The sequence below is a fragment of the Lygodium microphyllum genome, chromosome 25, assembly GCF_053477565.2.
Source record: "Lygodium microphyllum isolate KBCC chromosome 25, Lygodium_microphyllum_v1.1.10, whole genome shotgun sequence".
NCBI lineage: Eukaryota > Viridiplantae > Streptophyta > Polypodiopsida > Schizaeales > Lygodiaceae > Lygodium > Lygodium microphyllum.
Genome location: NC_141159.1, coordinates 118,741,611 through 118,761,213, shown reverse-complemented (window position 1 = coordinate 118,761,213; position 19,603 = coordinate 118,741,611). Strand labels below are relative to the sequence as shown.

Genomic DNA, 19,603 nt, shown 5'->3' with positions numbered 1-19,603 from the left:
GCCCAAGGCTGCATGCTGACTAAAGCAGCCTAAAAACACACTGACAGAGCTCCTCTGTCTCCTGTCAGACTCTGACAGGAGCTCACAACCAGGAGATGACAGACTGAGACTAAATAAGAGCAGGCTAACAGATTTCCTTGATGTTGCTAATGTTTTGGTCATGCCCATTGCATACATCTCGGAGGGCCTCCATGCCTTTCCTTGTGTGGTAGTCTGTCACCTTGTCAATGCTGCTCCAAATCACTGAGTATTTCTCATTCTTCTCCCCCCTTGTGCGGCTGCTTGGTGACGGGGATGTCTTGTTTGAGCCCATCCCTTTCTCACGGTTCCGGGGCTTGCTCAGGGGATGTGGGCATCCGGCCTCATTGTGGTTGCGGATGCGTGATGGGCGGTGGTGGGAGGTGGCGGAAAAGTCGGGTATGGGCAGGGCTAGTGGCGGTGGGGTGATATGGGTGCCGAGGCCGGGGTCTGCGAGGAGAGGAGAGATGGCGACTGCTCCTGTCGAGGGAGCAGGGAGGGCGATGGCCAGGGCGGGCTGGCGTGCGTAGTCCGGCGACTCAGACAATGAGGCGCGTGGTCACGTGGAGATGGGGCGTCTGATTGTGAGACTCGGACGAGGGATTGGTGTCCGAGTCGGATGAGGGCGGAGACTCGGACGAGCGTCGTCCGATTGTGGAGACTCCGACTGTTTAGTCCACGTGGCAGTGTCCGAGTCGGACGAGAGGGCGTCTGATTTCCAGTGGATTCGGACGGGGAGTATGGAGGTTTGGGGACTCGGATGGAGCGTGGCGTGATGATGGTTCCCTCCGAGGATCGATGACGGGGCGAGACGGAGAGAGAGAGACGGACGGACGGGGCGAGACGGGGCAAGACGAGGCGTGACTGTGACGGGCAATGGCAGGAGATGGCGTGGCTGTGACGGACGGACGGGGCGAGACAAGGCGAGACGGGTGGGGAGAGACGAGGCGGGACGGACGGGGAGAGACGAGGCGGGACGGAAGAGGCGAGACGGGGCGAAAGAGAGAGACGGACGGGAAGAGACGAGGCGTGGCTGTGACGGGCAATGGCGGGAGATGGCGTGGTTGTGACGGACGGGGCGAGACGAGGCGAGACGGGCAGGGAGAGACGAGACGAGACGGGCGGGGCGAGACTAGGCGAGACGGGCGGGGAGAGACGAGGCATGGCTGTGATGGGCAATGGCGGGAGATGGCGTGGCTGTGACGGACGAACGGGGCGAGACAGGGCGAGACGAGGCGAGACGGGCGGGAGAGATCTTCGAGCTGCGACGGGATGTTGGTGGATCCCTGCCCTGCGCGGAGCCCTGCCCTGTGCGCCTGGCAATTCCAAGCAACATGGTTAGGGGATAGGCAGTTGAAACACAACTTTTCTTTTTTAGCCTTATCAAAGTCATCAGGACTTAACTTTGGCCTCACATATTGTTTCTTTTCAAAAGGTTGTTTTTTACCCTTAAAAAATGGCATTTTCTTTTTAAATTTGCCCACAAATTTTGAGGTTTCCAATTCCTTAGACTTGGGCTCCGTATCAGTGAGACTAGTGAGTGTACCTGGACGCATACTATCTTCATTGATCAATGCAAATTTAATTGCCTCTTCCAGCGTCTTAGGTGAACTCCTTTTTACTTCCTTTTTACAGGCTTTATCTAGTCCCCTAATGAATCCTCTTGTTTTTTTAAATTCATCTATTTCTTCCAATTTGAGGATTATCTCACGATATTCCTCCAGATATGTCAGCAGGGGTCTTTCCTTTTGTCTGACATAATCCCAATCTTCCCAATTTCTTTCCATTTCATTTTCAGGAAGGAATTCTTTCAAAAAGACGGATTCAAATTGAGCCCAAGTTTCAGGTATTTTATTTGCCTCCTTTAAAGTTCGCCACCACTTGTATGCTTTGGGCCCCAAAGCTAAACTAGCCTCCAGTGCTTGGAGATGTGGTGGAGTATTTTTAAGTTTATGTAAATCTTCCCATTTTTGGAGGAAATTAAAGATTGTATCTTTATTTCTATCTTTTTCCTCCCCGTGAAACTGAGGGGGTTTCATATCCTTTAGAACTGGATTATCCCTCAACTTGTGGTGGGGTTCCTTAGGATCTCGCATAGTCACATCTAAATCTTTCGATGAAGATGGGACATCCGAGGTTTCTATCTTATTTTTATCTCTTTCTAACAATAAAGTTAATTGAGATTTTATTTCAGTGAGTGTTTGAGTTAAAAATTCCATTTGAATCCCCTGAGCCTGTACACGAGCAGTAAGATCACCAAATTATTCTCGTGTAGCAAAAAATTCTTCCCACTGTTCTTCTTGCATCTCTGATTCATGGGGATCTACCATAGGGTGGTCCCCAGAACTAGAACCTTCCATTACTCTCTCTTTTCCTTTTTCTGCCATTAATACAATGGAATTGGAAAGCAAATATAAGAAATTTGCATACAAAGTAAAGTACTTCCCTGATTATAATGGTAGGTAACTGTTGCTGGTTTCGTAAATAAACCCGAAGGGTAAGGAACAAATTTTACCTTCCCAGACTAGAACAGTGAAGCAGTCATGCTGAAAATGAAGTTTCCTGACTTCAGTCGTATATCATCTGACGTTTTTCCGTCCGTCCCATGACGTTTTTCTGTCCGTCCCACAGCAGTCACCTCGCGCACAAAAATCGTCTCACGTTTCTGGTGCCTTTTTTTTACGTTTCACCTCAGTTGACCATCGTCGGATCACGTTTCGCCTCACGCTTTTCCTCTGTCCGCAACGTTCTGCCCGCAACGTGTCACACTTACGTGACGTGGCACGTCTCACGCCTTTCACTTTCCTTCACGGCCCGTCACGCTTTCATGGCGTCCCTTTTCGGCCAGTACTAACCTATGACGGGTGACGCACAACCTTAATCGACTAGCGACCTGGCGAATGAAGGGCCATGTCTGTTGAACCATAGGCTCTGATACCAATGTCAGATGGCTCTGAGAAGACCATAAAAGCCAGAGGAAAAGCAGTCAGAAGAAATGAGCACGAGCGATCTTTCACCTCCCAGCCTTGCCTAGTTTATTGCTGGCCCGACCCATCGTGATCCGATTGCCAGCCGTCAAACCTTGGTGAGTCCTACTATTCTTGGACTCTCTTTGGTTCTAGGCTCCTCTAAACCCCGTTCGGGCGCCCAAGAGCCCGGACGGTCATCCTCGTGCATGTTCCCCTAGATTTACCTTAATGTCACATTAAATGTCACATTAATGTCTGTGACCTTAATGTCACATTAATGTCACAATGAGTATGAGTGTGTCTCATCATCTGATACCGAGGAGTCATCTTCAAACTCTCTTGATAAGCACTTTGATGGTTCTAATGATGATGATGATGATGATGATGATGATAGTGATGCCTCATCATAGATTCATAGGTCTCTCTCTTTTTTGTATCTACTATCATTGTATATACATGCATAATGCCACTATGATATATCATCCATGGACCATCATCCATGTATATACTAGACTATAGTTGTATCGCGTGTTTTGCACAGCCCATGCAACCGCAATGGCCATGGTCCACCCTCATGTATTCATCTTATTTTGTAATGAAATGGCTATTTTCACTTTAAACATGTATTCTATCATTTAATGATTTATGGTTTTTTAAAAAATCATGTTAAATTCTTTTTGTACTAATATCATACCGTACCTTATAAAATCATAAGGTACCATTTAGTACCATATTTTATAGTATTGTACCATATCGTACCTTTCATATTTGACAACTATGTATGAAGATATGGTAGAATTTGCAGAGAGCATTGAATGTACAAACACAATAACACGATGAATTCAGACAAGAATGCACAAGAGGAAGAAGCTGAAGAATGTGTGAATATTGTAATGAAGGAATGATGAAGGGAAGAGATACAACTAAGGGTGCTTTGTGAGAGCGCCACGGAAGAAGGAACTCAAACACAGAGGAAGAGAGAGAGACAATCGGCAAGAAAAGAATAAAAGAAACCTATATTGAACAAGGAATAAATGTTGAATACAAGAGGAGGACTGATCAATCCTTGCACGCAGCCCACAGCATCAGTGAGGACACCAGATCAGGTTGATGATGATAGCAACACCTGAGATGGAGGAAGATAACGTAGTCAGAGTGTACACCTGCCAAGGAAGGAGGGAAGATGATAATATATATGATTGCCAAGTCAGAAATGGCTAGAAATAGCCAAATATCCCAACAACTAGTTGACTTGAAATTTGGGGCACAAAAGTATGGCCGACCAAAATTTAATGTTAGTAAAAATGCCAAAAATGTGAAAAAATATTTCGGAAAGGATGGACAATGTCAGGTAGGTGAGACAGGTTGAAGAATGCCAAATTTGCTCGGGAAATGCACACAAAATTCCAATTGGAGGAGAAAATGCACGGAAATGTAATAAACTAAGTGCTCTAGAATGAGTTGCCTCCTCCGTCAAAACAAGTCATAGATAGGAAATGTAGAGCTGAAAATGCATTAGCTTGACTTAAACAGCCCCAAAACATGCTTAATTAATGAAGAAGACCTTTTATTTTTAAAAGAAACATGATCCTAGAGAGTTATTGTGTCCCACATGCAAAATCGTAATTTGGGTACCCCAAACTTTTTATAAATAGGCATGCAGCTCACCATCCTCTCTAATCTCATTTTTGCAGATTCTAGGTCTTTCAGCTTATTGCCTATATGTGGATGCAAAGGACATCGTTGTCAAAGCTGGCCATGGTTGTCTACAATAGTCTAAGACTGTTTCCACCCTATCCCACACTGTTTGGAGCTAATTTTAGCTTGCTGATTACTACTGTTGGTTTTCCCTACTATCGCCAGCTTACCACGTCATCAACCAGTTTGCGTTTGCTATTTGGAGTTGTTGCCTGTATAGTTTTCTCTCCCCTCGGTTGTTGCCTTCTCTTGTAGGCTATCGTCCAACCTTCGCTAGTTATGTTTGGCAAATTTCTCTCTCTTGTAGTTGTCGCCTAGCCTAAATAGGTTGCATTTTGCTATTTTCTCTCTTCTCACTTGCATTTTTAGTTTTTCTCTTTCCTCACCTACGTGTTTCTACCTAAGAAGCTTGTTGGTTGCGCTTCAATTCCCCGGTGTTTCTACCGTTGTCTACTCTGACAACTAGAGTGTCATTGCCCTTGCAGGCAACCCGATCATCACCTCTTGGCCGCAGCATGTGGAACTCCACGTCCACTTCACCAGAGAGCAAGTTGAGCTAGGTACTATTCGCCTAGAGTTTGTGCCTTCGAGCGACAATTTTGTAGACATTTTGACCAGTGGTCAATTGGCGGATCCTATAGTACATCCTAACTCGGATTTGGCTTGGGTCCATCCTCCTCTATTTCTTCAGATTAATGGGGAGAGGGTGCTTTTCCCTTGCTTGTCCCTCCAATTTTAGAGGGCCCCGGGGGGGGGGGGGGGGGGAGGGGGGGGGAGGTTTCTTCTCTTATTCAGTTTGAGAGTGATGATGTTTAGAGTTTAGCTTTAGACATTTTAGACATTTATTCTTTGTATTGTACTTAAGGATATTTGTACCTTCATCCGCACTATCAAGATGATATGATTGAAAAAGAGCATTGGGACAAGTGAACATATCCCCTGCGAGGGCATTCTCTATTGATACCGTTGCATTGCATTTTGCATGAGCATGAAATCTTGCATACCCCTTTGTATTATCCCATGTACTGGCATTCTGTTTATGTAAATATATATCTGTGCGCATTTCTCCCCTTTTTGTTCTTTCATGAGTGGTCAACTCTAGATCCACCATATTTGTGCCACTGTACATGGCAGTTTTTCATAGTAACTTCCCCATGCTTGCTTGCTTGCTTTGCTTGTCTTGCTAAGCTCACCATTATCTATTTTTGTCTCCCCACGAATTCTCCATATGATTGGCACATACACACTTCCATTGTCCTTAGGCCCCTATCCTCATAGTGTGTGGGATTGCTTTGCTTGTTGTATGAAGTTAGTGGGGGCATTCATTCTTATTTTCCCATACTCTGAGGTAGAATGACTTAATATGATGATAACTGATTTTAAATCCTTAATGCTAATTTTTTTGGAAAAATCAAACCAATCGCCCTTTCAAAAAAAAAGAAAGTTCATTGTTGATTCCATCTGCCTTTACAGGACTTGGTAGGCCCCTGGACAGCCAACGCGCATCCTTGGTCCGATGCTCTGGCCTCTCTGGGGTGATCACTTGGGCTCCCTTGGTAAGATAACCATTGCCTCTGTAGTCTTGGTAAGTCATTGAGCAGCCAACATGCATCCTTTGTCCAATTGCCCTATGCCCTAGTTGCTTTGGGGTTGGATGCCTTGGGACAAAAGACCATATATGTTAAGGGCTTATTTCTCATGGCTTTGTTTCGAGTTTGAGAGAGGGTGTTGACCTAAAAGTGTATTAGCTTGACTTAAACAACCCCAAAACATACTTAATTAATGAAGAAAACATTTTATTTTAAGAACAAATGCGATCCTAGAGATTTATTGTGTTCTACATGCAAAATCCTAATTTGGGTATCCTAAACTTTCTATAAATAGGCATGCAGCCCACCACTCTCCGCAATCTCATCTTTGCAGATTTTAGGTCTTTCAGGTTGCTGCCCATACCCCGAACGTAGTGGACATCACAGTTTAAAGCTGGCCATTATTGTCTACAACAATCTGGTAATTTTCAACCTACCCCACACTATTTGGAGCTAATTTCAGCTTGTTGATTGTTGTTGCTGGTTTTTCTTGTTGTTGCTAGCTTGCCGTGTCATCAACCAACCTACATTTGATGTCTAGAGTTGCCACTTGCACAGTTTTCTCTCTCCTCAGCTGTCATCTTCTCGTGCAGGTTGTCACTCGGCCTTTGCTGGCGATGTTTTGCAATTTTCTCTTCTACAGTTGTCGCCCAACCTAAACAGGCTATGTTTTGCTATTTTCTCTCTTTTCACCTGCGTTTTTAGTCTCTCTCATCACCTACGTTTTTAGTCTTTCTCTCTTCTGTACTGCTGTTTGCATCAGATCTGAACTTCCTTGGCTGCATTTGCTGGTGTTCAACATCTGAAGGTTGCCTTTGCTGCGATTTGGAATCCGTGCGAAGCACGACATACTCTCCAGCTCATTACCCCTGTCTTAATCCTCGAGATACAAGAGTTTGTGGTAGAGCATTCACTCTCTCCATAGTGTGTTTGTTACATGAGCATTGTATATTCAGCAATCTTTCATTTCATTATTATCTGTGTTCATTGTCTCTGAGTTACCCTAACCCTAATTGTGTTGTGTGTTATCAATTTGTGCTTGGTCGAATGATTGGTATTGTGCTTTTGTGTTTAGAGCATCTTGTCATAGGTCAGAGCTTCTAAAGTCCTCGTCTAGCTGAAACTGAGGCTCACAAGTAGGAGATGACAAAGCATGATATACATGATTGCTAACATCCCCTCTCAAATCCTTGATGTGGTGGAAGACCAAGGGAGGAACAGATCTTGGGGTGGCAAGAGAAATGTCAATGTCGATGAACTCCGTCGATGAAGACTGTCGATAAAGAAGCTCCTCATGATCTTGGGAAGGCTCCCTTGAAACACTATGGACCAAGAAATCCACAACCACATTACCGAGATCATCCCCATCTGAAAGGGATGGGGGGTATGAGGGAACCACCAGAGGGGAGGGTGGGGGATGGGAAGGAATTTGTGGAAAAGAGGGTGCATAAGGGGAAACGGGTGTAGCAATAGACAATTGCCTCGGAGGACCTTGCAGAAGAGAAGGGGAATAGAGCCCATAAAGCCCACTCTCTTGCCAACCTGTCACGATAACAATCCCTACAAAAGAATCCTCAATACAAATAGCCTGCTTGGTGAAGGCAACCAAGTAACAAGCCTTGTAAGGCCATAAACTGAGAGGGGTGAAAAGCCCAAATTTGGAACATAAAAGGCTTGTGAAAGGGAGCTCCACACTCAGTCAGAAAATAAAGACAAAGTGCCAATCCCACAAATAGGCACCGAAACAATGTCAACAGTGATGGAATCCTTAGAAGGGCATAGATCTTGCAATAAATCACCTCGTGGAGTCATATGACTAGAAGCTCCACTATTAACCAAGCAAGGTCTCTCAGAAGATGAGGCAACCATTGAAGAAGGCTTCTCCAAGTCAACCATATGAAGGAACACTGACTCATGGGTAACTGTTGGAGTAGAGGTAGAAGACTTGGATATTTTAGCTCCATCCTTCACTCCCGGACAAAGATGAGGATACTTTTTCCAACATTTCTCCTCTAGATGTGTCCCCTTCCCACAATATGGGCATTTAGGCTTCTGCGATTCGGAGTTAGAACTTGAAGAACTCTGCTATATTTTAGCCTTTGACTTTCCTTTCTTCTTTGTCCCCCCTCCCAAACCTACAACAAAAACTTTGGTGGAGGTGGATCCACTAGCTACCTCTTTGGCATGTTCGTCATGCTCCAAAACAAACGGGGCAAGCTTCTCCCATAGAAGCTTCTCACAGGTCCTTCATGTAAAAAGGCTGGTGTAGAAGACATCAAACCAAGGCGATGGTAGTTGAGTCAAAAGAATCATAGCAATATCCTCTAAAGAGATCATTGTCAGCAGTCTAGTTAGCTCATGTGTGAGTTTGGGCCATGCTTGATATTACTGGGTAATTTAGGCATTTTATAGTGGTCATTTTAGTGATTATTTAGGCATTTATTGCTGGCTGACCAGCATTGAATGTTGGCCAATCAACTGTCATATTTGGCATATTTTGGGCCTATTTATTTAGTGGCTTCTCCTCCTCTCATTCAATTATCATCATTCTTCAAGTAGTCTTCCTGTTGGAGAGAGGAGCCAGGTGCCAATGCCCACACAACCAGTGACTCATTGCTGTACGTGTCATTCTCGTGTTTGGTATATGGATTCCATTTTCAAAGCATATCTCCGAGTTCTCTTCCTTTGCAATGTTCTTTTGCTCTTTTGTCTTGTGTTAAGCAGTTTATTTCAGCACTTGTCTATGCTTCCATTGTTCCACCACCTCTTACATGGTATCAGATTGCAGGATCTAGGTTCCTACTGTGGTTTTTTTGTTGATTTTTAGGTCTTTCTTTCCCCTACTGATCAGGCCTGCGTTTTTCAAACCAGCAACTTGCATTTTCAGTCTGCAATCATTAGTTTACTGCATTCAATGCTCCACCAACCTGCATTTTTGGTTTTCTACCCCTAACCGTGGCTGGGCGATTGTTTGTACAAGCCGTTTTTACTGTTTTTGGCAGTTTTTGACTGGCTTTTCTTCATTTTACAGCAATTTGCTTTTGTTTTTAATCAGCTTTTTGGTTACACTGCACATAAACTCTTATTTTGTAAAGTCTTTCCAATTTGTTTGGCTGTATTTCCTCTCCGCATACCCTCTATCCTCTATCTTCTCTTCTTCTCTCCAAATGGCTTCTCTCTGCACTTTTACAGATGATAAATTACATGGACCTAACTATCTTAAATGGACTGCTATGATGAAAGCTTGGTTTGTGCAAAAGTGGATTTGGTACATTGTATGTGGAGCTATTCTTGGGCCTCAGCGTTCTTTTCCTCTTCCCAACGATTTTGATGAGGACAACCATAAGAAAGTTGTGCTTACTTGGGATTCGAAGGATGCATGTGCATATTCTGTACTGCTTCAATGTATTTCTAAAGTTCTACTGGCAGTTATCTCTTGTAGGACATCACCAAAAATTTGGTCGAAGCTTCAGATGTTGTACGAGGCACCTTCCCCCATACGTGATGTGACTCTTTATGGACAGTTTCAACAGACGAAGTTTGAGTCCAAGGACACCATTTAGTCATTTTTGTTCCATGTTGTACAAGTACAAGACTAGCTTCAATACATGCAGTTTGCCCTTCCAGAGGCACATCTCATGGGTACGGTACTCTACAAGCTTCCCTCGGAGTTTGATGGAGTGGTGAATGCTTTGAGGGCGTAGACATCCTCTACACTTGTAAGCTTTACATATATGTCCTTGATGCTACTTCAGCATGAGACATCTTTATGTTTATAGGGTAGGCTCTCATCTCATTATGGTGGATCCAGTGAGGCTTTTACAGCTTCAGAGAGGGGTAACAGGGAGAAGAAGTTGAAGGCTAAGTGTTATCATTGTGGTAAGAAGGGCCACCTGCGGTAGGACTGTAAGGAGCTACCAGCCTAATGGAAGAAGGATCAACAGAAGCAACAGGATGCGGACTACTCCTACCTGTCATCCTCTTCCTTAGACTCTGATTTTGATCCTCTAGCCAAGAAGAAGTCCTCGGTGCAGAAGGGGTCAACTTCACATCATCATGGGAAGGACTTGATTGCCCCTTTCTCTGCCGCTTTCTAGTGGCACGATCATCCTTCACAACTCTCTCGTACCAAGGAGGGAGTGTGAGAGGGTGCTGCGATGGGGCAACCGAGCCGCATCTATATAGGTATGCCAGTGCATACGTTTTAGAGAGGGACGCCCCTGATGCGTCGACGACCAAAGTCTGATAGGTTCAAATCTTGGAATTGGATTGACATCTAGGTTCATGATGAGTTGTTTTCTTTGACAAAGAGTGGGCTTGGCTCCTAGTCTTAGGCTCACATGAGGGGACACTTTGGTGGTCTTGGCCAAAGGCGGGGAATCCATGGTCACATATGTTCAAAGGCATTTTTGACAAAATGGTCTTGCATGCTACTGTGAGACATTTTTGACAAACACATAGATATGTTATGGCTCTTCTCTATTTGCAAGAGCTAGTACGATCGACATCGACCTCAAGTTCTCTGCGAGGCATCTTGGTGGTGGCTTGATCACCCATTATTTGGATATCCATGGTTCTACTCTAGTGGTTCTTTGTTGTGTATGATTATCACTGTATCATTGTGTTGTATCAGATCACCTACTATGATCTAAGAGAGGGTGTTAGCGGTCTAGTCAGCTCATGTGTAAGTTTGGGCTATGCTTGATATTACTAGGTAATTTAGGCATTTTATAGTGGTCATTCTAGTGATTATTTAGACATTTATTGTTGGCCGACCAGTTGTCATATTTGGCATATTTTGGGCCTATTTGTTTAGTGGCTCCTCCTCCTCTCATTCAATTGTCATCATTCTTTAGGTGATCTTCTTGTTGGAGAGAGAAACCAGTGTCGATGCCCATATAGCTAGTGACTCATTGTTGTATGCATCATTCTTGTGTTTGGTATATGGATTCCATTTCTCGAGTACATCTCTGAGTACTCTTCCTTTGCACTGTTCTTTTGTTCTTTGGTTCTTTTGTCTTGTGTTCAGCAGTTTATTTCAGCACTTGTCTATGCCTCCATTGTTGCACCACTTCTGATAATCATCCTGCCAAGGGACGCAAGCTCATCCCTCATATCCTCCAACCTATTGATATGATCCTTCATGAAAGGAGAGTCATCAACAGTGAGCCTCTGTAACTTCTTCTCGAGAGTTATCCAATGGGAAGATGTCTTCTGATGGTACAAAGAAGCAAGCTTTGTCCACACTTCCGCTACTTTACACAACCTACACAAATGCACTAGGCCAAAATCCTGTAAGCTCATAAAGAGGAAAGCTTGGGCTCTAGATTTGAGTTGATCCCATAAGGTCGCATGATCCATCGATGATCCAATGGTGGGTAACAAACTCCCAAATATCAAAGGTATCACGGATACACTCCACACCTTACAGAACCAAAGCGAGTAGGTGGAACCATCAAGTCATTTTTCTTTGGGCAAAGAAGAGAGTACATGTTCTTGTATAGTGGGTGCTATGAATGGCATATGAAGGCCAATAGAACAAGCTTTCTATGAAACATGGAGAGAATGGGGAGGAGAGGGATCTTGTTCAATCGAGCTAGGTGACCTCCGGTCATTGCATGAACTAGCACAAAAAATCTCTCTCTCAAAGGAAGGAACATAGACCTCATCCTCTAAGTTAGCAAAGAACTGATTATAAGATATCTTCGATATACTGCAAGACACCCACAAAAATATCTAGGTTTTAGGGGTAAACAACCCTGAAATAGGAGGTAATGGCTATAGGATCACAAGAAAGTCGATGTAGAGCGTCCGCCTAGGGGAAATAGACTTTCACCTGCAAAAGGACTATGTGCATTTGTTGAGAAGAGTTGTAACCTAACCAAGTAACGCTGCATTTGCAAAAGAAGATTATTGTTAGACTAAGGAAGCCAGTTGCCTCTAGTAAGAGGAAGTGGGCAGAAAAATGGGTACCTAGCACAAGAAAAGCAGGTGCCTCCAAGTAGAAAGTTACGTTTTTAGCAAAATGCTGATGTGGCAATGCCGCCTGGGAGTCTGGAGTGGTCTCCTCCACAAGAAGTCAGCTCTGTGTCTCTCTTAGACAATGATATTATGCTCTGATACCACGTGAGAGTGCACAACGGAAGAAGGAACTCGAACACAGAGGAAGAGAGAGACAATCTACAAGAAAAGAAGAAAAGAAACCTACATTAAACAAGGAATAAATATTGAATACAGGAGGACTGATCAGTTCTTGCACACAGCCCATAGCATCAATGAGGGCACCAAATCAAGCTGATGATGATGGCAGCACCCGAGATAGAGGAAGATGACACAATCGGAGTGTGCACGTGCGAAGGAAGGAGAGAAGATGATAATATATATGACTACCAAGTGGGAAATGGCTATAAATAGCCAAATATCCCAAAAAGTGGCCGACTTGAAATCTGGGGCAAAAAATATGGCCAACCAGCATTTAATGCTGATAAAAATGCCAGAAATGCGCAGAAATATCCCGATAAGGATGGACAACGTTCGGCAAGTCGTGCAGGCTGAAGAATGCAGAAACTGCCCGGAAAATGCACATAAAATCCCAATTGGAGGAGAAAATGCATTGAAATGCAATAAACTGAGTGCTCTAGAATTGAGCTACCTCCTCCGTCAAAACAAGTGATAGACAAGTCAGAGCTCCTAAAGTCCTCATCTTACTGAGACTGAGGTTCATAAGCAAGAGATGACAAAGCATGACAAACATGACTGCTAGCATGCTCAAGGAGCAGAGGCTGTTCAACGCCCACTCGCTCTCTATTAGTGGTCACAGTCATCTCCTAGTTGTGAGCCCCATCCATCTTTTCGGCCTGGGATGTCCTAAAAGATTTGATTGCTGTCCTAGAGGATATTAGGTCAATATTGCCTATTTAGAGGATCGCCTGGTTGATTGTTAACAATCACTTCCATTATTGACTTCCATCTCCTGCCTTGTCTCTTTCTTCTTGCCTTCAATATTTCTCGTCTTGCTGTAGCACATGCTCTTCCGCTGCCACTCTCACATGATATCATCATCATAAACACACAAGATCTGCTTTTAGTGCATACCAGCTCTGAAACCCTCTCTCGGCCATTGACAGCCTCTTTTCAACATTGCCTCCTGCTGTCACTGTCAATAGCAGCCTGTTTGTCATCCCTTGATATCTGTGTTTTCACTGCTCCTGCATGTCCTCAGCCCTCTTGACCTGCTGCAATGTGCATTTTAGACCAGGACTGCATCACACAGCTGGTCATCACTTTGCCATGCTGTTCCCAGGGTTTACAGCTTCGCCCAGGCCCAGTCAACCTCCGTTTTCATGCTGTCCCGCATAAAGACTCATCATCCACAGTTTGGGAGCTGTGTTTTGCTGTTTATGAAGTGCTGATGGCTGCATTTCATCTGTTTAGGAGTGCTGGTCACTGCATCTTCTGGTGGAATGCTCCTTTATGCAGCCCGAGACCTTGTATTTCAGCGGTGGACATCCAACTTGATGGCCTGAAGTTGCTGAATTTGCTGGACTGCCATCTACTGCTTCTAGTTCCTTGTCATTTGCAGTTCTTAAGATATTCCTTTTGTTTTCTCAGCATGGATTTTCGGTGTGGGCAGTGGATGTTCCTGTTCTCTCCAAACCTCCTTCGGGCTTATAAGTTGGACGGTTCCAACTATTCCTCATGGTAGGTTAAGGCCCATCACATTAAGCTTTTGCCCCCTTCTTTAAATGCTCAAGTTGCATTTGAAACATGTTCTGTAAGTATAAAGTGCTTACATGCAAAACATGTCACAAGTTTCACATTGTATAAAATGGGTCTTTATGAAATATTTATCCTGGATGGGCTACCATTGTTGCTCCCTTTTCACTACAGTTACCTCTACTGTACCTTGTCATGTTGCATACGAGTAAATTCCACTCCATCTATCTTGGGTCTTTATGTTTTTCCTTCCATCTTTATGCTTTGTCTCTATGCTTATTAATCATCTTCTTTTGCTTCTGCATTGCATCATTTTAGCAAACTGCCAATGTGTCTAGCTGATAAGAGTTTTTACTGTTTTACTGCTATACACAAAATGCAGGAACGGAACTGCAAGAAGGGAGAATTTAGCAGCTCAAGACTTGCAGGAAAAAGGGTTATTGAACTTGGGGCTGGATGTGGCCTTGCTGGTTTAAGTAATTCTTGAACTTGGTATTTAGCAGAGTTTAATTGTATGTGACATGATAGGCATGTGCCTTACGCCAATGAAGCTGGATTTGACTTCTGGATTAGGTATGGCATTGTTGGGCTGCAATGTGGTAGCAACAGATCAAATTGAGGTGCTTCCTCTTCTATTGAGAAATGTTGAGCGGAATATGGCGCGAGCTAAGCATTCACCTTCTGAAAGTCCTTACATAGGTCTGTTCTAACTTTTCAGCATACCTTTCTTTATAATCTCAAGGATCATGTGGTTTTTCTTATATTCTGACTTGATTTCAAACACCACATTCCAATATTGTTTAGGTTCCCTTGGAACCATCGAAGTTTCAGAGCTTGATTGGGGTAATCAAGAACATATAAAGCTTCTAAATCCCCCCTTTGATTATATTATTGGCACAGATATAGTAAGTTCCATTTTTTGTACTCGATAGCTTGACTCCTTGCTTCTCTCACAAATTGGATTAATAATGTAAGCTCTTTCTTTGTTTTTTTTTTTAAATGCAGGTTTATAAAGAGCAGCTATTGGGGCCCCTGCTTGAGACCTTTATATGTTTATCAGGGCCGAGAAGCTCTATATTGGTAGTAAACCTTGTCACGCTTTGAAGAAACAATTTTACTAATGTGGTCGATTCATATTCAATAGCTAATCACTAGAAGCTTTGATGATTTCTGTCTGAATGTTTTTTCCGATCTCTGCATTTATTTGTTACTGCTGAAATGGTTCTGGAAATATCCTGGTTTCTGGCAATTTGCCAATAGCAGCAATAGAAATCCTTCATTTATGTTGCTTTGTTCATGCGCTGTTAAGAGGATTGAGAAATATAATAGTATGCTTGCTGGAAGTCAAAGAAACTCGTATCATGATCAAGAATCTTTCTTGCAGCTGGCATATGAATTGCGTTCAAGCACAGTTCATGAGAAAATGCTGCAGATGTGGAAAGAAAATTTCCATATGAAAACTATTTCCAGATCAAAGGTCCACATTCAAGCAACTTTGTCCCATTATGCTTACTTACAGCCTCTTCTAATAAGTATTGGTGCAAGAGCAACTACTCAATATGTTTTTGCTAACTAATGGAAGAGCAAGCACTCTCGTCGTGTTTAATGCATAACTGTGGATGGATCCTGTATACAACTGCAGATGGATCCCGTGTATCAGCATGCCAGCATTCATCTATTCAACTTGAAGCCCAGGATAAATACTATGCCAGCAACACATGATGATAAGCTGGAGGTTGTGCAGCTGTATGATAAACTGCAGGATTCTGATGAGGAATCTACTGAGGATGCATGCCAAGACGTGCGTTTGCCTTCGTTACAAGCAGGAGAATTAAGCAGCACAAGCTGTGGCTCACGGTTACCTTCAGCTACAACACACTACGCACAACCACTGGAGGTGAAGGAAGAAGTGGTCAGGTCTGTGAGTCCCACTCTTGACGATGGCCATCCAAACACAAACAAACAGTTGAAAGATGAGTGGGAGACAAGGAGACTCGGATCCATGGCAGCAAGACTACTCCAGAACTCCTGGCAAAAATAGGTGCAGGGTTCTCAAGGAACCACTCTAACTAGTCATGTGTAGCAAAATCATAGGTTTCAATGTTCAATTTGTCTACTGTAGTACTAACTCTTATGGTGATTCAAGAATTGGGTTCACCTGTTTGAAGACGCTATCAACAGCCGTCGTGACTGAGGACTGGATCATGGGGTCATGTCATCAAAATCTTTGCCCAACCATGATTTTGGCCTTCAGATGGTCAGGTGAAGAGTAGAACCTTACCAAATTTATCAGTGTGGAACCTGCCTACGAACAGGCAACGTCTTCAAAAGACCATTTAGAACCAGAATGATTCTAGAGGCCCTGATCGGGAGACCTCCATTACAGACGAATACAACCATGAGCTGTAAATAATAACGGACAAACACCAAGGTATATCAAGGCACCATAGTTATTTGGAACCACTGTGATTCTAGAAGCCTTAATGTTGAGCTTTTGTCTATCAAATTAGAAACATAAGACTGTAGCTAATAAGACCATAAGGGACAAAATCTAAGGTATAGATACTGTACTCTGACCTGCAGCTTGTCAGGTGCCAGTCAAGGATAGTTGGTGTCTAAGGTTGATCGTATTGTTAAAGTAACTTGCCACACATCCTTCACCTTCATACTCTAACTTGACAACCTAGTACGTAAGGTTCATCATCCCTGCAAGTGATGAGCCCTCGTGAGGTGTCAAGGCTTGCCCAAGCATAGCAATCTTGAATATTTGAGTGGAGGAGTGCCAATGTATGAGCTAGACATGTCAACCTTGCCATCTCGACAAGCTCTCCTCAAATTCCATTTGTAATAGCAAATCTTTGAGAGGGAGCTTTTATACCATACAAGTCACCACTTCTAGCAAAGGTGAGTATAACTCCTTGATGCATTGTTTATTAGGTTGTTGAGGTCTCTAAAAGATAGGAGAAGAGTCTCTCAAGTATATCAAGAATGTTGTAAATGATGCACCATCAATATGAGATGCAACGTAGTCCTGCCTTCACGTCAGCCTCGCATTAGACGGGACCTGGGCTGACACAACATGAGGGGGCACCAGTCTAAAATCTTAAGGGCCTACCCTCACATTCTGTAGGTCCTCAAGACTTTGGACTCCCCCCCCCCCCCCCCCCCCCCGGCCTTGAGATTTTTCACACACATCCCCCCTTCCCACTTGCTTCACATTGTTCCAACCCATGTTTGGTGCCAACAAAATTTTAAATGTGGTTAGAATGAAGTACGGTTAAGAAGTTGACACAAGTTTAGACAGAAAATGGATGGACCAATGAGATCAAGCATGTTGATCATGTTGAGGGTGATCCTAGAATACACCTAGTACAATGCTACCTTTCATGCATCCCCTTTTGTGTCTTGTATAGATGATTATCTAGAGATCTCATCAAAAGACACTCTTTTCTAAGATGAGTGTGTTTGCTTATACATTTTTGATCTTGCATCCAATTGTCTGAAGGCTTAGTGGAAAGAATCACATTTTTCTATTTGTAGTTAAAAAGAGTCACAATTTATGATGATCCAAGTTACAATTGATGTGGTTAAAAATGCAACTCGCTAGAGAAGGTAGTTCCAAATGAGTACCAAAGAAGGCAGACATGAGAATATATTAAAGGTAGTGGCCTTGACAATAGTATCAAAGGTTCTCTCTCTTTAACATAACCTTTAATGTCTTGTCCATATCCTTATTTCCAAAATTTTGGCGAAGTATGTAGGTTCATCAGCATCCACAACTAGGATAAAACGAGATTTTCATTATTCCTCTAAGGACCTTGATCGTACTCTCAACTTTACTACCACTCAGATGGTAATGTCTACCTTTGCTTCCTTTACCTACTTCATGCTTTCTTCTTCCTATGCCCAAGGATGGAAAGAAAACACAAAGCAAGAAGAAAGAAAGACAAGATAGAAGTATTTCCCTATCTTTCAAGAATGACAAAAAAGTAAAACTCATAATTATTTTTACCAAAAGCAAAAGCTAAGGTCCAACTAGGTTAGCATATGCAAGAATGAGTTTCCATTGATCTTCCAAACATTCATATGTTAGGGCTTATTACAAGTAGGCATCCTAAATCTTGTTCCTTTTTCATATCCAACTTTTGTCTTTTTATATTATATGTAGGCTATTGAGACATGTCGGTAGATTTAAACGTATCAATTCCATGACTACTAGGTTTTGAATAGTCTAATCTCTAGAATTAATATATAATTTGTAGGAGAGTGACCCTAGCTTTTCGATTTTACAAGTATTTTTTCTACGTGCTCTAGGTAAAATAATTACCAACTTAATTATTTGAGAGATGTTCATACCACACTAGTTCATAAAATTATTCTTTGGCGTCTTTAAAGTTATAGACTTCTCTGACTTTAGTTTTTCTAGCCTAATTAGATAGTTTAGCGAGCTTGCTTTTTTTCTTTTTGCTTATTGCCTTGTCTTTGACTACGAGTTTTTCTTGCCTTTCTTTTACCTTTGTTGACTAGCTTTGACTTTGACTCCACCTTTGATTTCCAATGCTTACTTCGTCATCAGCAACAAAGAAGAAGAAGAGAAGATAGAGTAGCTATTGATTTGGAGCTCCACAATCAATCATCTGTTACCCCAAGATATCGCTGAGTAAATTGATGCCAATGTGGATATACTCTTGTCCTGCAAGATCCACATCGTTTCAAAGATGGTCGTTTGCTAAATGATAATGTTTGCTTCTTTTTAATAAATAGTGCTTTAAGCTTTACATTACACTAGGTTGACATGCTCAGCTAAGTAAAGGAGTATGAAGTTCCATATGCAATATGCAATTCTTGCCTGTTTGTTATGTAGCAATTTTACTGATGGTATTTAGATATGTGATGTGTTTTAAAGTGAAGTATGTTTGTAGATAAGATTCTCGAAAGGATAATATGTATATGTATATAGCTCGAGTCAATGATCGTGAGCTTGAACATTCTCTTTTTTTTTTTGCTATGTTAAAGAAGGTTTCTTCTCTTCAAAAAATAATACTTTTTACATCTTGTTGGGTGTCCATATAGGTTATTGTACCTTGTGACGATTGCATTTTTTTTACAGATGGTGGCTTGCTCAAAATTCCTAGCCTTGTCTATGCTATCAACTATTGCTTCTATGTTAACCTCGAAGTTATCCTTGAAAACGGCTAGAATGTTCCTCTGTCTTTCCTCATTTTCTTAATAGGATTTTTTTAGTGGTGTTAGATTCTTTTGTTGATGTTGGTTGTCCATCTTACGTACTTCTTGTCGTTTTTATTACATCTTATGTTGTAGATGAAGTATTTGCTTTTGTGTCATTGTGTTGGCACTTTTGGATTGGCTTGTAGATTTTGGTTGCAAATGGTGCTAGATGATAGGGAAGTATTTGAGCTAGTGGCAAGACTTGCAGTGGTTGAGCCTACAAGTTTGGTGTCAACAGAAGTTTGGTTTTTTCTGCATTTCTGGGAGAAGTTGCTATAATATATATATATATATATATATATGAGAAGCCATGTTTGAGAACTTGCATGTTATGTAGTTTATGTTACTGAATGGTTCAGAGTTGGAACCGTGTTTCTAGGTGTA

The 19,603-nt window shown here is 42.6% G+C and overlaps 1 protein-coding gene across 6 annotated transcripts in view; it reads left to right on the top strand.

The window, feature by feature from the left end:
• LOC148014665 (S-adenosyl-L-methionine-dependent methyltransferases superfamily protein) overlaps positions 1 to 16,450 on the top strand; it is a 32,239-nt gene extending 15,789 nt beyond the window's left edge. For 3 of the 6 annotated variants that reach the window (XM_087666143.1, XM_087666144.1, XM_087666145.1), the window contains exons 4-10: positions 6,616 to 6,695; positions 14,373 to 14,466; positions 14,564 to 14,689; positions 14,795 to 14,895; positions 14,996 to 15,070; positions 15,375 to 15,467; positions 15,633 to 16,450. In XM_087666143.1, the coding sequence (XP_087522269.1) occupies positions 6,616 to 6,695; positions 14,373 to 14,466; positions 14,564 to 14,689; positions 14,795 to 14,895; positions 14,996 to 15,070; positions 15,375 to 15,467; positions 15,633 to 16,031 (968 nt within the window). In that variant the 3' untranslated portion in view covers positions 16,032 to 16,450. The remainder of the gene's footprint in view (positions 1 to 6,615; positions 6,696 to 14,372; positions 14,467 to 14,563; positions 14,690 to 14,794; positions 14,896 to 14,995; positions 15,071 to 15,374; positions 15,468 to 15,632) is intronic. The other 3 variants (XM_087666141.1, XM_087666147.1, XM_087666146.1) reach the window with 1 other exon arrangement.
• The last annotated feature ends 3,153 nt before the right edge of the window (positions 16,451 to 19,603 follow it).